A 20130-nucleotide genomic window follows, 5' to 3' on the forward strand; every position below is an offset into this window, starting at 1 on the left:
AAAGGAAGTACTGATACACGCTACAACATGGATGGACCTGGAAAACATGCTAACTAAAAGAACCAGTCGCAAAAGATCATACACTGTATGATTTTATTCATATGCCCAGAAAAAAATCTATTGAGACAGAAATTACATTAGTGTTTGCCTAGTGCTGAGGGGGTGGGAGACATGGGAATGACTGCCCTGGTTACAGGGTTTTTTGGGGAAGGTGATGAAAATGGTCCAAATTTGATGGTGATGATGGTTGCATGTTTGTTGGATGATAGTTGTATATATATAACTCTTGACTATTCTAAAAACCACTAATTTGTTCATTTTAAGTGTATGCTCTAAATGTATAGTATAGAATTGTACCTAAATAAAGCTATTAAAATGCATTTATAAACATGTGTATGTAAATTCATAATGTGAGATGGATTTAAAAATACAAATAGGCTCATGCTATACAAATTATTCCATTTAATTCTTTAGAATAGTTGCATAGTACTCCAAAAATTGCACGATTTTCTTATTGGTTGAGTTTGGTTGACAAAAAAGAAATTCACTCATGAATCCTACCAAACACTTAAGGAGTAAATAATACAAATTCTACACAACTATTCCATTAAATTGGAGAGGAGGGAAGACTTTCCAACTTATTTTGTGAGGCCGCCATTACTCTGATACCATAAGCAGGCAAAGACATGACAAGAAAACATTACAGACCAATATCCCTTGTGAATATAGATGAAAAAATTCTTAACAGAATTTTTAACAGAACAAATACATGACAGAATAAACTGAATTCGTAATAGAATAAACTGCCACACGGTTTGTGGTAATTTGTTACAAAAGTCCTAGAACATTAATACAAGAGTCTAAACATATAAAGTTCTATGGAATCTACAGAAAAGATTCTCGAACTAATCAGTGAGTTTAGCAAGATCTCAGGATCTAAGATCAATAAAAGCAATTTCAAATAAAGAATAATAGTTTATTATAAATTAATTTTATAAAAATGGTTAAATAATCATTTTATTACAATTACTATAAATTAATTATATTTACTAAATTACTATAAATAATGGCAAAGAAAAAGCCATTTTTTTCTGTATTCCAGTAATAAACAGTTGGAAATCAAAATAAAAAAATATCATTTATGATAGCACCAAAAAAATATGAGATACTTAAGGATAAATCTGACCGATTATGTGCAAGGCCTATATACTGAAAACTACAAAACATTGCTGAGAGAAATTAAAGGCCTAAATAAATAAAGAACTATATTATGTTCATGGATAAGATGAGTCAATGATTTTAAGATAGCAATTATTTTCAAATTGATTTATAGATTCAATACAGTTACTCGACCAAAATCCCAACAGCAACTTTCTTTTTTAGAAATTGACAAGCCAATTCTAAAGTTCATAGAGATTGCAAAGGACCAAATGCAAAGGCCAAAACAACTTTGGAAAAGAGAAACAATTAATGGACTTACATTACCTAACTAAGGACTTATTATAGAGCTATATGTATACAGAACTATAGTACTGAGCTTCAAGGCTTATTATTCAAGGCTTATTATAGAGCTACTTAAATAGTGTTGTGAGACCAAAAAAGTAGACAAGGAAATCAATGAAATGCAGTAGAAAGTCCAGAAATAGATCCCGTACGAATATGATTAATAGATTTTTTGCCAAAAGTGCAAAGGCAATTCAGTTGGAAAAAGGATAGTTTTTTCAATAAATGGTGCTGGGACAATTGGACACTAATATGGAAGTAAATGAACTTTGATCTATACCTCACGTTATTTACAAAAACTAACTCAAAATGGATCATAAAGTTTAAAAAAATGGATGGTAGACCTAAATGTAGAATTAAAATTATAAAACACGTAGGAGAAAACATAAGAGATCTTTGTGATATAAGATTATGCAAAAGTTCATTAGATATGACATGAAAAAAATTGCAGACTTTATCAAAATTGAGAACTACTTAAATGCTATTAAGAGAGTATAAAGGCAAGCCACAGACTGGAAGAAAATATCTGCAAATCACATATTTTAAAAAGACTTACACCACCTCATACCCATTAGTATGGCTATGATCATAAAAACAATATAAGAAGCATTGTTGAGGATATGGAAAAATTAGAACCCTTTTGCACTGTTGGTGAAAAAGTAACTGGGTGTAGCCATTATAGAAAACAGTATGGCACTTCCTCAAAAAATTAAAAATAGAATTACCATACGATCCAGCAATTTACCTTCTGGGTTTATATCCAAAAGTATCAAAAACAATCTTGAAGAGATATTTGTACACCCACATTTAGAGCAGAATTATTTGCAATAGCAGAAAAGTGGAAGCAACCTGGGCGTCACCGATAGATGAATGAATAAACAAAACTTGAAATATCATTCAGCCTTAAAAAGGAAGTCAATTCTGACTCATGCTACAACACGGATAAATCTTGAGGACATTCTATGAAGTAAAATAGAAAAGATAAATACAGTATGATTCTGCTTATATGAGTACCCAGAGTAGTCAAATCCATAGAGACAGGAAGTAGAATGGTGGTTGCCAGGAGCTGGGAGAGGGAGAATAGGAAGTTATTGTTTAGTGGGTATAGAGTTTCAATTTTGCAAGACAAAAAGAGTTCTGAAGATTATAGTACAATGTAAAAGTACTTAACTGAGCACCTAAAAATAGTTAAGATGGTAAATTTTATGTATATTTCACTATAATTTTAAAAAATGACATGCATCTACAAAATCTAAAGAATTCTCAAAATTTCACTTCTGTGAGAAAACAAGCAATTCAATAAAACATAGGAAATAGCTCTGAACAGATGACTTCCCCAAAGGAAATATATAGATGTCAAACACATGAAAAGATGCCCAACTTAGTGTTTAAGGAAATGCATGTTGAAACAACGAGATACTACCACTCACCTACTAGAATGTCTAAAATTTAAAAGACTGACCATACTAAGTGTTGGTGAGGATATGGTACAACAGGAGCTCTTATATACTTCTGGGGTGGGTGTAAAATGATACGATCACTTTGGAAAATGGTTTAGATGTTTTCTAAAAATTTTAAATTCATGCATCCATTTCACTCGAAGAGAAATGAAAGCATGTGTCCACGTAAAGACTTGTGCGTGAATATTCATAGCAGCTTTAGTTGTAATGGTCTTAAACAAGCCAAATGTCCATCAACAGGTGCAATGGATAAACCGTGGCATATTCATATAATAGAATCTACGCAGAATAAAAAGGAATGGTGTGCTACAACGTGTATGGATCTCAGAATAATTACTCTGAGTGAAAGGAGCCAGATAAAAATGAGGATATAGTGTCTGTTTCCCTTTATATACAATTCTAGAAGATGCAAACTAGTCTCTAGAGACAGCAGATCAGTGGTTGCTTGGGGTAGCAGGGAGCTGCTTGTTTAAAAAGAGGAAGACGGGAGGAGATAGAAAAGGGCAGGAGGATCTTTTGGGGGTAATGGATGTGTTTATCATTTCGCAGGTGTATGTATAGGTCTAAACTTATACAAGTGTACATTTTAAGTATGTGCAATTTATGGAACATCAATTATATCTCACGGCTGGTAAAATCGTGTTAAAACCACTGAAAGAAACTGGGTGAAGAGTATGAAAGACTTAGCCGTACTATCTTGCTAACCTCCTCTGAACCTATAATATTTCAAAATAGTTTAAAAGGTAAAAAATATACAAATTTAAAAAATTGGTATTAGTGCTTAGCAGATAAAAAGCTGTACCACTTTCAAGCTGGTTGAGAGAGGTCTGCTTCTCCACAACCTGGTGGTAGTGGGTGTAATAAATAGCGATTACTTTTACCAGTCCCAGAGGTTGTTCGATTCGTACTCCTTTATGTATTAGTCCAGTATAATGTCATTTCAGGTGTTGGTGGGACATTTTATTTCTTCTTTAAAGTGCTTGCTTAGATGTCACCACACAGCAGCTTTCCTGACTTTTCAAAATTGTAGCACCACTCCATACCCATTATTACTTTATTTTCCTCTGTAGGATTTATCACCATCTGACACACTATTCAGTTTACTTATGTATCCTATTTAACATGTCTCCCCACACTAAAATGTCAACACGTTGACAGCAGGGATTTCTGTTTGTTTTGTTCGTTACTAAATTCCTAATACCTAGAATATACCTTACACATCATAGGCACTTGATAACTTTCTTGTAGGAATATTTTTTTCCTATGGGGTTATTTTTATTTCTCTTGTTGATTTAAGAATTCTGTATGTTAGTGTCACAAAGGATGTACATCGATATTTGTCTTTTATTTTATCATGTAGGGATTTAAAATTTTATGTAGTTATATATTGGTCTCATTTTTCATGGCTTCTGGGACTGTATTTTCCTTCTCCAAGATTATAAGCATTTTTCTATATAATTTTCTTCTAATCCCTTAGATTTTTCTCTTGTAGAGCTTTAATTCATCTAGAATTTATTTTTCTGTGAGGAATAGCACTGATTTTTTTTTCCAAATGATAACCAACAGTCTCTATTTTTCTTAACATATTATTTGTGTTTTTTTCTGTCTTCCTAAACCAAGATTTTCAGGGGCTGGTTGGTATTCTTTTTATCTGGAAGAATATTCCTTTCCTGTTGTGCAATTAAGTCAATTTATTCATTTCTTATATTTCATATAAAATAACTTAATCTTCTGCAGAAACATTGAGCACAGTACCTAGCACATAATGACAGCAGGAATTGTGGGATGAGTGAATAAAGGAACAGATATCTATGTGCCTGCTCCATGGGGCGGTGAAGTCCTGGTGAGCAGGCACCTGAGAGCCGGAGGGAATTTCGAGGTTATACAGTCCAGTGACAACGTGTTCACCGATGTATGGAGAAATTTAAAAAGTAGGTCAATTATGCACATATGCACACACATGTCGAGAAAAATCACTGTGAGGCTGACAACTGTTTCCTTGGGAAGGATCCTGAAATCTTGGCTTTCCTTCTCTATTGTTATGGTAAATTTCATGTTCATGAAATTCAAAAGGCACAGAAACACCGAATTGTAGTCCCGCCTGCCATCCACTATTTATTGAACCATCTGTTCTGTTCCGTCACTGCTATAGGGGGTCGAGGATTCCACAGTGAAAAGACCTGTATAGTTTAGCAGGAAAACTACATTCCTGAAACAATGACGCGATAGTTTATTGCGGGTGAGGAACTTGTAAGGAAGAGGACAGGATGGCCGGTAGATAGAAACTAAGTTATAAACAGAGGCCCAAGGAACCGCAAGGAGGAGTCCTAGGGCTCACGGCCTGCGCGGTCACTAGCGCGACCTCAAACTGAGGCCGCAGGATCCGCAGGCTGCGTGGAGGCGGGGCTGAGGGCGTGGTCTCGGCACACTCGAGGCCCGCCCACCCCGCCCGGCCAAGGGCAGCGGAGGGAGGGGGCGGCGCGTGAGCGGGGCTGGACGCGACGGAACGCGCGCGCGGGCAGCTGCGTTTCCGGTCGGAGGCCTTAGCGGAACGCCCCGCGTCCCTGGGGGGCGGGGGCGGCGGCGGGGTTGGCGGCGGGGGCGGCAGAGGCAGCAGGGGGATCCGGAAGTCAACACCATGTCGAGTCTGCACAAGAGCCGGTAAGGGGCTCAGGGACCTGGTCAGGCCACTGCTGGTCAGGCCGCCTCTTATGTCCTGCAGAGGAGGCGTGCGGCTGCGGCCGGGCACCGGGACTCTCCCGGCAGAGGGGCTCCGGCTCCCACTTTGCAACCTCATTGCCTGTGGACCTGAGAGGGCACGGAGCGGAGGCACTTCTGTCCCCTCTCACCCCGGTGTCGCCCCTTCTCTCTTCGTCCTCACCCTGGACCCCTGGTTTTCTCCTTCCCCTGGTGTCTTTCTCAGGCAGGGCCTCAATGCCCCGCCTCCCGCCCCCTTCCTTGTCTCCCATGTTAACCCTCTACCTCAGTACCCTCCTCTCTCCAAATGCTCACTGGCCTCCGTGCCCGTTTCTTACTAGAAATGATAGAAAACCTGGATTCTCCAGTCTGTCCCCTTTCCCAGGCCAGATCCTGCAGCATTGGCTAAATTTTGCTTAGTCTTCAGTTTTCCTCTGGACTTGTTTTTTAAGCCTTCTGCTCTTTCCTGCAGGCTGCCCCAGAGGTGGTCTAATGGTTTTATTTTTGAGCCTGGAGAGCTGCGTAGGGGTTATACATTTCCGTTGTCTGCGGATCAAATTACTCCTGGTTCCTAGGGTTCATTGAGTTCAGATAGTGGAACTGTGGGCTGGGCCTGGCCAGCAGGAAGTGCCCAATAAATGCCAGCTCATCAAACATTAGAATTTGTCAGATTTCACAGTGCTCATTTGAGGGTCTCTAGACAAGGATATCTCTTTCAGGGTTTAGAGGAAGACGTGGTCTGTAGTTCTGTAGTTCCCCAAAGCTGCCTTTGATCAGGACTTTGACCGAGCTTTGCCATCTTTATGTCCTGAAGAGGAGGGAGGAACAGGTTGGAGATGTGGTGTAAGGGAGCTCTGGGCTTCAGAGTGGGTCACTAAACCTGTCGCCTTGGGGTCTGGCCTTGGGGTCTGGGTGTACTTCATTTGCCTCCCCCTCCTCCCTTCTAGGATTGCAGATTTCCAGGACGTTCTGAAGGAGCCCACGATCGCTTTGGAAAAGCTTCGGGAACTCAGCTTTAGTGGTAAGAAGCAACTCTCCATTTTCAAAGTTTTTCTAGAGCAGTGTCGTGGCTAGGATGGAGGGAAAAGTGCCCAAGGCCACCACACCTGCTCAGTTTTGGGGACCATCCTGCCCTTTGAGGCCTTTTCTAGATGCTGTGGAGCTGAACAACCAGTGCAGAGGGGGTTCCCAGAGTTAGTGTGCCTGGAGGCCTTAGGGTGCTTAGTTGGCATACGAGTGATGCTTATTGCTTCCTCGGGGTAACTGGAGAGGACTGAAGGTGACAGGATGAGAGTGGGGAGACTTCTTGAGCTAAGATCGGGTCTTCCCTCATTCCTCAGCAAGCTTCCTGTGGTGTACAATTTGGTTAGTTGCAGAATGGTTCCTGGTTCTCTTATTGGCTTGGCGTCAAAGCCTACTCAGGCGACAGTGAATTTTGATTAATGGTAGGATTCCAGCCTTGAGACACTTGACTTGAAGGAGCTGTACCTCAGCAGCATTTGGCTTTGCCCTCGCTGGCATGGCTAACCTTGCAGCACCAGAGAGTTTTGCTTGTCTTTAAAAACACCCCAAGGCATTCTGTATAGCTTCTCGGCTCTGCTCTGCCTTTGGAATTTGTCAGCAAGGAATTCTTGAGTAGCCCCTCTCCTCCCTATGCAGATTCTGTGGTGGGGCATTAGCCCCTGTTGACAGTACTTAGGAATACCATAACCACAGCTGCTTTAGCACGGTTCCTAACGGAACTGAAAAAGTGTGTTTTTCTGTTCAGGAGCAGTGTTTAGGCCCTGAAGATCTTGAAGGGTCCCAGGACCTGTGCCAAGCTGAATTATCTGCCAGGCCTCAGGGGAGGCCATCTGTGGTAGTGGTTAAGAGTTTGAGCTGTAGAGTCAGACAGATATGTGTTTGATTCCTTGAATTGTTCTTTATTTACAAGTGAGTTTCTTTATCTGTAAGATGAGGACAACGATTCTAATCCCCCCTCCTTACTGGGGTTATAATGAGGATTCAGTGAAATAATGTCCATCAAGCACAAAGCACTTAGCATTCGTAGCTTAGTTTATATTCCACACATTCTTACAGAATGCCTGCTCTGTGCCACGCCCTGTGCTAGGCACTGGGAATATAAGACAGATATGGTTCTTGTCTTTCTGTGGTTTACTCCAGTAGTAGGGATTATAGATGTCAAATAAATACACAAATTATATTATACAACCCTAGTTGCAATGAATGCTATCAAGGAGAAGTCATGGAGCCATTATGTATAATGAAGGACTTTGGTGGTTGATAAAGGCTGCTCTAAGGAAGAAATATCAAGGATGAGAAGGTGTTATCCTCGAAGGAACATTCCAGACAGAGGGAGCGCTTGCTGGGGACAGGGGTCACAGGATTAGCATCTAGTCCAGCAATCTTTTTGGAGGAAAATGATTCTCGAAGAAGTACTTCTTGCCCACTCCACTTCCTGCCAACTGGCTCTGAGGTGGAGGGCTGGGGGGTTCTGAGACTCTGGCCTGGGGCATGACCTTTGCCTGCTGTGTCCACAGGCATCCCCTGTGAGGGCGGACTGCGGTGCCTCTGCTGGAAGGTGGGTGTGCCTGGGGTGGGGTTTCTGCTCTGCTGCAAGTCTTGGGTTCCTGCATGGGCCGTCCCCACCTCCAGCCCCTTCTTTCTGATCTGCGCCTTTCCTTGCTTTGTTCCAGGAAACTTTTCTAGGATGTTCTGGGTTTTCCATTTCTTTTGGTGTCCCCTCCAGGATCCCTTTGGGAATGGAACACTTTGTAATGCCAGTGAAGTCCTTTGCTTACCTAAGGTCTAGACAGTGCAGTGGAAGCGATGCGTATTGGGACAAAAAAGCCCATGGTTCGCCCAAAGCTGTTAGCTGACATGGGAGTGGAAGCCCAGTATCCTAGTTTCCAGTCCCTTTGAGCACAAGGTTTTATTATCATCTGGAAGACTGTGTGAGGAAGAGAAGAGGAAAGGGCTCGTTTCAGATAAGGGTGGCGGGAGGCAGAGGGGAAGAAAGGGGAGGCTCCCCCCAGCCCATGCCTGCGTTCCTGGGCTTCAGCCATCTTGTCTTTTCTGGGCATCATCAGATGTTTTCCTTGAGGCCTGTCAGCCTCTGCCTACTGCCAAGGTTGGGCTGGGTGAGTCACCAGAGCTTTGCCCCTCTCTCTCTGCAGATTCTCTTGAACTACCTCCCCTCGGAGAGATCCTCATGGACCTCCATCCTTGCCAAGCAGAGGTGAGACCCAGAGAATGGGGATTGACGGGAGGGCCTTTGTATCAGACAGGACCGTGGTGCTGAGCCTGTCCTGCCTCCTGTTGGTGCTCGTCTGGTCTGGGGTTCCTGGGCAACACCTCCCTGCTCTTCTCTCCTGCAGGGAGCTATATTCTCAGTTCCTGAGGGAAATGATTATCCAGCCTGGCATTGCCAAGGCCAACATGGGTGTGTCCAGGGAGGATGTGACCTTTGAGGACCATGTGAGTAGGGGTCAGCAGAGGGAAGTGAGGCTACAGAGTGGGGAGGGGTGTGGCTTTGGGGTGGGCAAGGTCTTTCTGCCCCAGAGGATAGGTGTAGCTGCTTTCGGTCCCCTCTGGCCTTTCCAGTACCTCCTTCATTCATTTGGCTGAAGGCCCTTGTCTCTCCCCTTGTCTTCCCAGGCCCTGGGCCTGGTCAGGAATATAAGTGATGGCTGGGACTCGGGGAATGCTGTGCAGCGCTGAGCCAGGCCCTCCTCATGCTTTGTCTTCTTTCCTCATCCCTATTCCTTGAGGAAGGTTCTATGACTTAATTGTTGAAGAAAGTCGGAGCATGCTTGGAGTGAGGATAAACTGCCTTTCTGTGGCCCGGAGGAAGCCCCATTCCATCCTCCAGGACTGAGCTCTGCCCTGTGTGCTTTGCAGTGTAGAAAGTGGAGATGGATCAGACCCAGGCCCATCCTCCAAGAATTGCAATTGGTGACTCAAAGCATTGATGAATTAGATTTGAAGAGATGTCATGATACAGCATTCATTCATCCATTCGTTCATTTGTCCATTCGTTCAACAAGCATTTAGTGAGCGCCTGTTACATGTAGCATTCTGGAGCCACAGCAGTGGACAGAGGAGTCCTGCCAAGCAGGGATGTACTCAGAGCAGATGGCAGGGCTTGGCTGTCAGCCGTGGAGTTCGAAAGGCAGAGGGAGCCCTGTGCTGCTGCTCCCGTAGCTTGCAGGCTGTCTCAGAGCCACAGCTGGTCCTCTGGTGGCAGTGTTGGTGTGAGGCCGCTGCTCAGGCCTCCACCCTGGAATCTGTCCCTGGGACCCTAGCCGGGCCTAGGACAGCAGTTTCTTTTCTCAACACACAGCCCCTCAACCCTAACCCTGACAGCCGATGGAACACATATTTCAGGGACAACGAGGTGCTGCTGCAGATCGACAAAGATGTCAGGTAAGTGGGGCGCTGGGCTGGGAGCCGGCCCATGAGACTTCTGGGGGCTCCCGGTTCTGTCCTTTTCCTTTCCAGCCCAGGCCCACGGTGGGTGGGGCATAGGGGAGCAGAGGAGCTATTGGTGTGTTGACTGCGTGGTTAGGTCCAGACCCAAGTGATGCTGGGCCTGAGAAGGGGGCTGCTGAGCGCAGTGAGTGTGTGGGGTGAGGGGCGGTGTTTGCCCATGCCCCGCTCTTGGTCCCTGCCTTAGTTTCATTTGTGCCCCAGGCATTTACAGATTCATCTGATCATCCCTTCGACAGATATTGAGCCCCTGCTACGTGGCAGTCTCAATGCCAAGCTCAGGGTTGAGCACTGTGTAGACACGGTCCCTTCCCAAAGGGGCCTGGCACCTGTGGGAGGAAGATGGGAAGACAGACATTCAACAGATTAGATCCGTGTAATTATCATTTTGGTAAATGTTCTGAAGGAGGAATTCAGGGTGCTTCAGGGCTCGCAGGACACCTTGCCCGAGGAAGCAGTGTTTCAGCTGAGGTCTGAGGAGTCAGGCCTGGGAGAAGAGGGAGGGAGAGGCTGTGGCGGTGGGATCTGCCCATGCGGGGGCCCTGGGAGCCCGTGGAGCGAGGCTTGTTCAAAGAGCAGTGTGAAGGCCAGTGCGGTTGGAACCACACTAGAGGGAGATAGGGATTGAACCTTGGACTTGATCCCAAGGACACGGGGCAGTCATGCAAAGATTTTAAGCACAGGAGTGCCAGGGTCAGATATGTGGTGTTTGTTTTTTAATTGTGAGCTACAGTCTGTATATATGCATGCTTTTCCACTCGATAAAGAAATGTGGACATGCTGGCTCTGCCATCCTGTTGGGTTGGTGGGTGGCAGCAGGTGGGCTCCCCCGCAGGTCAGCGAGGAGCTAGAAGGGAGGCCTCGTCTGCAGTGGCGCCGAGTGGTTAGAGCTTGAGTTCAGGAGTCCATCTGCCTGGTTTCAGTTCTGCCTTCCCCAGTTGTTAACTGTGTTTCCAGCCACTCACTGCCCTGGGTGCGCCCCTCTGCCTGTACTCCTTGTGCCTAGGCGCATCTTCAGATGGCCTCAGGTGGGTCCCCAGCCCAGGGTGGCCCAGCCAGGACACAGAAGGGGGCTCTTGCCTCCTTTGTTCTCAGGCTAGTGTTGGGGCAGCCTCGGTCCACGAGGGCATTTAATGGCTCTGTTTAAGTCCAGAACCATGTCTGGAACCCAGTTCTGGAGAAACAGATTCTGTCTTACACTGGTAGTGACAGTAGCATGTTTAGTGTTTGCAGTGTGCTATGTAGACGTCTGAAAAATGTGCACGTCCTACAGTACATATATTTTCAAAACGTGATCATATTCTAAAGATTGTCTTCAGCTTGCTTTTCCTCTTACTCTGTCTTGGACATTTTCCCATGTCAGCCGTGTAATATTCTGTTGTACAATGTATAACAACCAAACCTCTTTTACCATTTTGTACCACACTACACTTCACACTCTGATACATATTAGATATTTTTTGACATGGAAAGATGTTTGTGGTTTAAGAAAAGTGTCGGATCACAAGATCATAAGGACACTTAAAAGTATACATGTGCATGAATCCATCCTCATATACAAATGAGAATGTGGGATATAGGTATGTATACATATATAATGACTATATTGCTTCTTAAAAACTATATTGTTTTTTAAGTAAGAAGTTCTTAATTTAAAAAAATGGCTTTTGGGGTACCGGGGCACCAGGCAGGAGGGGGCCGCCGGAATGCTTACCATCTGCATCCTGAGTAATGTACTCTCTCCTGTTCCCTCTTGCCAGGAGGTTGTACCCAGACATATCCTTCTTCCAGAGGGCCACTGAGTACCCATGCCTCCTCATCCTGGACCCCCAGAATGAGTTTGAGACCCTTCGTAAGCGGGTGGAACAGACCACGCTGAAATCCCAGACAGTGGCCCGGAACCGGAGCGGGGTCACAAATGTGAGAGGCGACGGGGGATGCCCAGGGACTGCCCGCGACAACCATTTCCTTCCTTTTTCCCTTGGACCACTGGCCACTGGGCTCACGGCCATCTGCCCTCTCAGTCACCCAAGGCAACCTTGGTCCTGCCAGGTTCCACCCCTGCCAGGGCTCTTTCTGAGAGTCGGAGCCAAAGGCTGGGTGTGGTGGGTGCCTGGGGAGGTCTCTGCTCTGCAGCAAAGGAGCTACACTGCTAGTCTCGTGGTGGAGATGGCTCTTTAAAAAGTAATTGCATGTGTGATGGGAGTGATGATGGGGTGCGGAGCTGACCTGGTCTGGATATCAGGGAAGACTTCCCTGAGGAAGTGACATTTAAACGGAGGCTCAGAGAACTAGGAAAGAACATTCCAGGTGGGGAGAAGGTCCTGTGTGGAAGTCCTCGGGCAGGAGAGAGTGCGGCGTGTGAAGGAATAGCGGAGTCCACGGAGGCTAGAGGCAGAGGGCAAGGGCGAGAGAAGGGCGCTGGAGGGTGCTGGAAAGGGTGGTGGTGCCGAGGCCACCCGGGGCCTGTATCCTGAGGCTGGGAAGCCCTTGCAGCATTTGGAGCAGGGCAGTGATGTGATTCAGGTCTGCTCTTGTAGAAGATCGCTGGGGGCAGTATTGATCGGAAGGGGCAGGGGTAGAGGTGGACAGGGTGCCTGGGAGGTGGCCACGCTGCCCAGGCAAGGGCAGGTGGGGGCTGGGGCTGGATGGAGTGGGATAGATCTGCGACTGAGGAAGTAGAATTGGTAGGACTTGTGCTGGCCAAGTCATGCTGAACCCAGACTTCTGTAAGTTCTTATAACTCTGAGAGTTGTTTAACTTAAACCTACTGCTTTGGTACTTGGAACTCTGACTTCTTCCTTGACACTCTTCACTACCCCCAACAACGGAAAAGTCCTTCTCTGTAACTTCTAACAAGCTAGAGAGAGATACTTACTGCAGAAGCCTTTCCCCCCCAAGGGGAATGACTGACCAGGGCTCTGTGTCTTTAGGGGAGAAGCCATTTTCTGCTACAGGGCGATGGGCAGTTATAGCTGATCGCAGCGTTCCGTGTGCCTGCAGCAGCACTGGGTGTGCTGGGAGGTGCAGAATGCTTGACTAAATGACTGCAGGGCTTGCCGTGTGGGCGACGCTCTTACTTGGCTACTGATGTCCTGGCCGCAGGGCCAGGTGGGGACCTGGCTTCTGTCATTTATTTCACTAAAGTCATTGGGTGCTGAGAACTGAGCTCTTACCCATTTTAGGTTCGGACCTTGTCCTGCAGGCGGAGTACCTGACAGGAGCTTCATCTCTAGACCTCTGGATCTGTGGTGGGGCAGTTCGAGTTAAAGGTGACCATCTGATTGACCCTGATCAAGAAATACCAGGCTCACCTTCCTGGGCCAGAGTAGTCTCTTCTGTAAACTGGGCGTAATTCATCCTGCCTGGGTTTTGAATTGCCAAGAGGATGAAACGAGGTCATGGCTGTGTAGATTCTTGGAAAGCTGGAAAGCACTGGGAGTTTTTTGAGGCCCAGACCTCAGGTCCTGGAGTCAGCCAGTCTGAGTCCAAATTCCAGTGCCACCACTAAATGTGAGACATGATGAGCGAACTAACTTTTCTGAGCCTTAGTGTCCTTATCTTGAAAACGATGTTGAGAGAATACTTAGGACTGCTCAGAGCATGAGGTGGACGCGTACTCGCAGAGCACTGTCTTGCATGTAGAAAGCTCTCAGTCAGTGTCAGCGATGTGCATGTGTGTGTGGGTGTACACATGTTCACGTAATAGGAAAGGGACTTGAATGTCCCCAGGTCCCTGCACTTCCAGGATCGTTTCCTACACTGTCTCTGTCTGGGCTTGCTCATCACTGCCTCATACAGGTAACCCGAATCTTTGCAAAGCTCCCGAAGATCCCGATGGGCAGCTGGTGTTGGGGACCGCTGCTCTATTATGTCAATTTTTAGCGGGGATCATCATCATCTCTCTCTCCCAACTTTTTCTTATAAAAGTTTTGAAACATTCAAAAAGTTGAAAGAAGAGTACGTTGCACACCTATATACTTTCCACCTAAATCCAACAGTTGTTAACATTTTGCCATATTTGTGTGTATTGCATATAGATAGAAAGCTGCAGATGTTCTGACCCTTCACCCCCAAATACTCCAGCAGGCATCTCCTGAGAATAAGGACATCCTCCTCCTTACCGCGAGTTCATCTGGGAAGGTTGACCATGACAGCATAACACCTAACATCTAGTCAGGTGTCCTCAGTTGTGCTAAGAGTTTTTTTGTTTTTTTACTTCCAAACCAGGACCCAGTCAAGGTTTACGAGTTGCATTGGGATGTTCCGTTTCTCGATCTGGAGCAGGCCTCCGCTCTCCCCGAGCCCCCACATTTGACTTTTTGAAGAGTCTCGGCCAGTTGTCTGTTTTTGACATATTTAAAGTTTTGTTTTCTCAATTGAAATATAACTTACATGCAGTAACATGCACAAATTTTAGGTATACAACTAGGTGAACTTTTTCTTGCGTAGGTATCATGTGTATATCTGTAACTGTCAACCAAGTCAAGACCTGGAACGTTTCTGTCATCCAGAAAGTTCCTTCATGTCCCTGCCCAGCCAAACCCCTCTCCTCAGAGGGAAGCACTGTTCTGGCTTTTAGCACCGTAGTTTAGGTTTTAGTTCAGCTGTCTGGTAGAATGTCCCCCACTCTGGACGTGTCTGCTCGTTTCCTTCTGGTGGCGAACACCTTCCTGTATGCTCTGTATTTCTGGTGGGCTGGAACTGTAGCTTAGGTTTAACGGTAGACTTTTCTGATGAGAACGTGTCCGTGACGCCCCCGTCGGCTTAGCAGGCTCCTCCTTTTCTGCCCAGATGAGCTCCCCACACAAGAGCTCGGTGCCGACACCCCTGAGTGAGTACGAGGTGCCGCCCAGCGGCTGTGAGGCCCACTGGGAGGTGGTGGAGCGGATCCTGTTCATCTACGCCAAGCTCAACCCTGGCATCGCGTACGTGCAGGGCATGAATGAGATCGTGGGGCCCCTCTACTACACCTTCGCCACCGACCCCGACAGCGAGTGGAAAGGTAAAAGGGCTCTTGGCTGCCCGCATTCCTTGTTGCTGACTCCAGAGCAAAATGGACTGAGGAAAGCCGGCCCGATGGGCTCCATCAGGCTGTGCCACTCATGTCCCTCTCTGGGCCTCCATTTTCCTTCCATCGGATAAGTAGGTGGTTCTGGATCCTCTCTGAGGTCCTCTCCAGCTCGGACTTTCTGGAATGTTGGAAGTTTACTGACCTCTTGATATTTGCAACTGAATTTCTGGTAGTGGAGATGAGATGTATATATAGGAAACCGAATGACGGAATTTAAATAAACAATGATTTGGAAAATGTCATCAGAAGAGCGTGTAGTCAGTTGCTGAGCGAATGTACAGTGTTGCCAGAAGCTGTGAGGACAAAGAAGCAATGGCCTTAGTCTGGGGTGGAGAGTGGTCAAGGACAGAAGGCACTGAGTCTGACCGTGGAGGGGTGGTGACTTGGTGAGGCTTAGAGGTGAGGGGAAGAGCTCAGGTCAGTGAGAGATGGGGTGGGCTTGGGAAGGCACCGGCTCCGTTGCCGCTGCGGTCACCCTGCTCATCTTGCCCAGAGCACGCCGAGGCAGACACCTTCTTCTGCTTCACCAACCTCATGGCCGAAATCCGGGACAACTTCATCAAGAGCCTGGATGACTCGCAGTGTGGCATCACCTACAAGATGGAAAAGGTGTACTCCACCTTGAAGGATAAGGACATGGAACTCTACCTGAAACTGGTGAGGACCCAGGATCACGTGGGCCAGGGCAGACAGATGGAAAGCGGCAGAGGACAGCAGACTTCCTGATCATGCCAGGCCCAGAGTGAGCTCTGGCTTGAGGCAGGACTGGGAGACCAGGCGGCGATGCTGGGAGTCTGGGCAGATTGGCAGTGAAAGGGATTGATATGGTGTTCGTTGTGTGCCAGGTACAGTGCAAAGCATTTACCATGGACCGAATTAGTTCAGCCTGTTCATCCTCTAAGAAAAGGATGAACTTCATTTTTAAAAGTTAAAAACAATTTTTAAAAATTATTATGGTAGTTCATGTTTATTTCAGAAAACAGCTCAGTAAAAAAAAATAGAAACAGTTTTGGGAACAAGAAAATACATATAAACGTATCTTTTTAATGAATACAGAATTATGTCTTTGCTGTTTTGTAATATGCTTTTTTAGTTAACATGCACTGTGGCTGGCCAGAGGGCTCATCTCTCTTGGGAATAATTGCCTTGTGGGGTTGTCGTGTGGAGTGAATAAGTGAGATAATATATTTATCATGCTAAGCACAAGGCCAGGCTTACAGTATGTGCCCAGTTAATGGTCTTTCTGTCTATCTGTAATATGTACAGTGTTTTAAAAGACTCTGCTCTCATTTATAAATCTAGGGAGCCTATATAAAAATTTAGCTGCCCCTTTAACTGAGTGAGGCTTTCTAGGCAGCCCAGTGTCATCCCGCCGAGTGTGCCTGGCGTTCGCACCCGGCCTGCTGCCTGCTGGGATAGGTCCTGGGCCCTGCTGCTGGTGTACATTCACATCTCAAGGCTGTGTGGTGTCACATGGCAACCAGCCAGCACTGATTCTTGCACCTTTCCCACGCCTCTGTCTCCCCAGCAAGAGCAGAACATCAAGCCCCAGTTTTTCGCCTTCCGCTGGCTGATGCTGCTGCTGTCCCAGGAGTTCTTGCTGCCTGACGTCATCCGTATCTGGGACTCCCTCTTCGCTGATGACAACCGCTTTGACTTCCTGCTCCTCGTCTGCTGTGCCATGCTCATGTGAGTGTGGCCGTGAGCAGTGGGCTGAGCCGGGGCTGCCCTCACTAGGCTATGGGGAGCCTCTGGGATCCCCGGGTGGGTGTCAAACCTCGCGTGCTGCGGGAGGTGAGGGAGGAGTGGGAAGGGGCCTGGCTGGGCCTGTATTCAGAGTGGCTCAGGGGCCCAGTGCTTTTCCTGCTTGTTTTCCTTAGACTGATCCGGGAGCAGTTGCTGGAAGGGGACTTCACCACAAACATGCGGCTCCTGCAGGTAACAGAGTTTGGAGGGCCAAGCTCAGTCTTAGCCATAAGGCAGATGCTCACCAGGCACCCACCCCATGCCAGCCGCTGTGACAGGCTGGAGTCAGGAGCAGTAGTAGAATATAGCAGGGCTTAAGAGACCCCTGAAGCAGATCTGGCTTTGGGTCTGAGTTTGAATCCTGGCTTTGCCACTGACCTTGAGGTGTGGTGCGGCCTTGAGTTAATGACTTGGCCTCTGAATTTAGCACTCTATAAATTAATCATACCCCGGACGCATAGCACCCCATGTGTGGCGACACTCGTCGGTAGCCATGCTCAGACCTGGGGCAGGAGAGTGGGCCTTAGTGGCTAAGAACATGGGCTCAAGGGTCGGACAGCATGGCATTCATTGGGTTCACATCCTTGTTCTGCTGTGTAAGTCATGTGACCTGAGCCAAGTGATAACGTCTCTAGACCTCAGTTCCTTCAGCAACACCTGGCCTGGGGGTGGTTTTCAGTAACTATTGACTAGATCTGTAAAATAGATATAATCACAGTAACACCCTCATCAGGCTTTTGAGGTGTCCCGGTAAGCTAATGTATGGACAGTGTGCAGCCCAGTGCCAGGCTGGGAGGAGCAAGGCAGGGTGGTCCTTAGGAAGGGCCATGAGACCCTTTGGGTGGTGCTGGCGGGTGGGTTACATTAGTGCTACAGTATGTTGCGTTAGCTACGTGTGGGCATTGGGGCAGAATGGCAGTATCTGGTAGCCTGTAGTCCCTGCCCCTGGGGCCCAGGGTCCAGCGTAATGACAGATCCCAGTGGGAAGGGCACAGGTGTGGCAGAGGTGGCGAAGGGTGAACTGCCTGCAGAGGCGTATCGCTGGCCTTTCCCATGCCCAGGATTACCCCATCACAGATGTCTGCCAGATCCTGCAGAAAGCCAAGGAGCTGCAAGACTCAAAGTAGCCTGTCTGCAGGAACCCAGGTTTGGGAGAGAAGCCACCCATCCCTGTGCCCCAGCCTCCAGGAGATGCAGAAGCCTGTGGGGTTCCAGGCCAAGGGGAAGCTGCAGGACTGGCCCCCTCCCCCCAGGCCGCTCCCACTGTGCCATGCTCCTTCCTGGCCACCAAGCTCTGGCTCCTTCTCTACTCTTCAGCCCTGGGACCCTCTGCCCAGCCTACCGAGCAAGGCTGGAACTCCTGAAGGCATTTTTCTGGGGCTGGGGTAGACTGGGGGCACTCAGAGCCAGCAGAGGTCCCTCTGTGCTCTGCCACTCCCTTCCCCGTTACTGCTCTGGTTGGCAGTTGAGTCAGAAACCACTTCTGGGGTCGGTGCTTAGGTTTCCCCATGGAGAAAGTGACACTGTGAGGGAGCTAAGGAGCCGCCAGGCCCAGGTCACACCCTCTGTCCCTCTCTCACTGAGTGTGTACGTGTGTCTGTAGTCACGTAGTTGTGGGTTGGCGTGTGTGTCTCTCTGTCCCCCAGGTGTTCGTCTCCTGTCTGTGGATGTGAGGGGGTGGAGAGTGTCCTCGAATCCCTCTAGGTCTCTACTTCTGACTCCCACTCTTCTCCCTCCACCTCTGACAGGCTGCGTGTCTCTCCCGAACCTGCTCCTCCTCCCGTTGCTCTCCCTCTGCCCTTCTCTCTTGGGGTGCCTTACCCCCCAGCCTCTTTTTCTCCTCCCCTCCACGCCTGTGAACCCCAGAGACAGAATGAAGAGTCTGGCTCAGCAAAGCCCCTGGAGGTCAACTTTGGCCTTTGTACCCATTTCCCCTGACCCAGGCTCCCAGATCCCTCACATTGGGGGGCCACAGTGCCTCCCTAGAGGGCCCTGAACCTGCCCCCCACCACAGAAATCTTGGAAACCAAAAACTGCTCAGAAATGATGGCCCATGAAGCTTTGACCCTCTTACCCTCTTTTCTGCCAAGGGATTGAGGAGGGAGAAGAGGGAGAGCTGGGTCTTCCGGAGATGCCCCCAAAGGAGAAGGACCTTGAGACGATTCATACCAGGAGCTGGGGTCCAAGTGCTTCAGAAGAGTAGTCATTCCCATGGCTTCCAGGGCCCGGCCCAGGCCAGAGGAGTCCCGCGAAAGGCAAATGGGACCAAAGGGAGCCTCCCCGGGCTAGGCGGAGCTGAGCTCAGAGGCCCTGGATCCCGTCAGGACTGGGGGAATCCTGTTGCCCCCGAGTAGGCTGGAGGAGGTGCTGGCCCTTCCCTGGTCACCCGCTTGGGCTGGTCCCAGGGTTCAGGGCAGGTACACTTGGAGCAGGAGCAGCTGGCTGCTCCCATTGCTGGGCGGTGGGAGGACTGGGTTTATTCTGATCAAGTCCCCTCCCTCTTTTTGCAAGGAGGCAGGTGGTTTGGGTCTAGAACGTTAGGTGATGTAGAAAGGGCCCTCATCTCAGAATGGCTGGCAGGAGCCATGTTGTCCCCAAAGCCTTCCTGGGTCTGGTCACCAGGACTTCTGCTTCCTGTGCCGGCCAGGCCGTGGGCCAGGAACAACTTCCCCCAGATGGCCCCTTTACCAGGCTGACCCTTGAATGCTTCTGGGACTTTCTGCACTTGCCTTTTTGCCGCCTCCTTTCCTAACACAGTTTTGGGGAGATTTTTTACTATTTATTCAGACTCCTGGTTATTTATTGCAGATTGGCAAGTGCTTGGTTTAGGGATGAGGGTGGGGCTGGGAAGGTAGGAAGGAATTGGAGACATGGTCTTCCTGACTTTCCGAGGTCAGACACAGCATCCTCTGCCCTTGTTTCTGGGACCTTCTTGGTTCTCCAGCAGATCCTGGCTGGGAGGGCTCTGAGCTCCATACTAGAACTGAGTGTCAGAGAGACTCCAAGACCTCCTACACAGGGCACAAACAAACTGCTTCCTCCCAGCCTAGCCTACCTTCTTCCCAGAACTTGTCAGCTGCTCCTTCAGTTCCCAATTTGACCCCTTAACAGCCTGAGACTTGGGCCACAGCCTGGGACCCAGCAGACACTGCCCAGAACATT

At 47.9% G+C, this 20130-nt stretch overlaps 1 protein-coding gene across 5 annotated transcripts; it reads left to right on the forward strand.

Annotated features, from left to right (window-relative positions):
• Positions 1–5473: 5473 nt before the first annotated feature.
• TBC1D13 (TBC1 domain family member 13) lies at positions 5474–18906 on the forward strand. Of its 5 annotated transcripts, none has more exons than XM_039861710.1 (12): positions 5474–5624; positions 6608–6681; positions 8201–8241; positions 8837–8898; positions 9038–9137; positions 10003–10085; positions 11909–12068; positions 14943–15153; positions 15716–15879; positions 16751–16911; positions 17103–17160; positions 18046–18906. In XM_039861710.1, exons 1-12 carry the CDS (start codon positions 5602–5604, stop codon positions 18355–18357), a joined length of 1449 nt encoding a protein of 482 aa, XP_039717644.1. In that variant the 5' UTR covers positions 5474–5601; the 3' UTR covers positions 18358–18906. The 5 variants fall into 5 exon arrangements, with proteins under 5 accessions (XP_039717644.1, XP_039717649.1, XP_039717647.1 ...); XM_039861715.1 differs by having other exon boundaries at positions 18030–18263; XM_039861711.1 differs by lacking the exon at positions 5474–5624 and adding an exon at positions 6126–6489.
• Positions 18907–20130: the final 1224 nt, after the last annotated feature.

This window comes from Pteropus medius, unplaced genomic scaffold (assembly GCF_902729225.1).
Source record: "Pteropus medius unplaced genomic scaffold, Ma_sr-lr_union100, whole genome shotgun sequence".
Lineage (NCBI taxonomy): Eukaryota > Metazoa > Chordata > Mammalia > Chiroptera > Pteropodidae > Pteropus > Pteropus medius.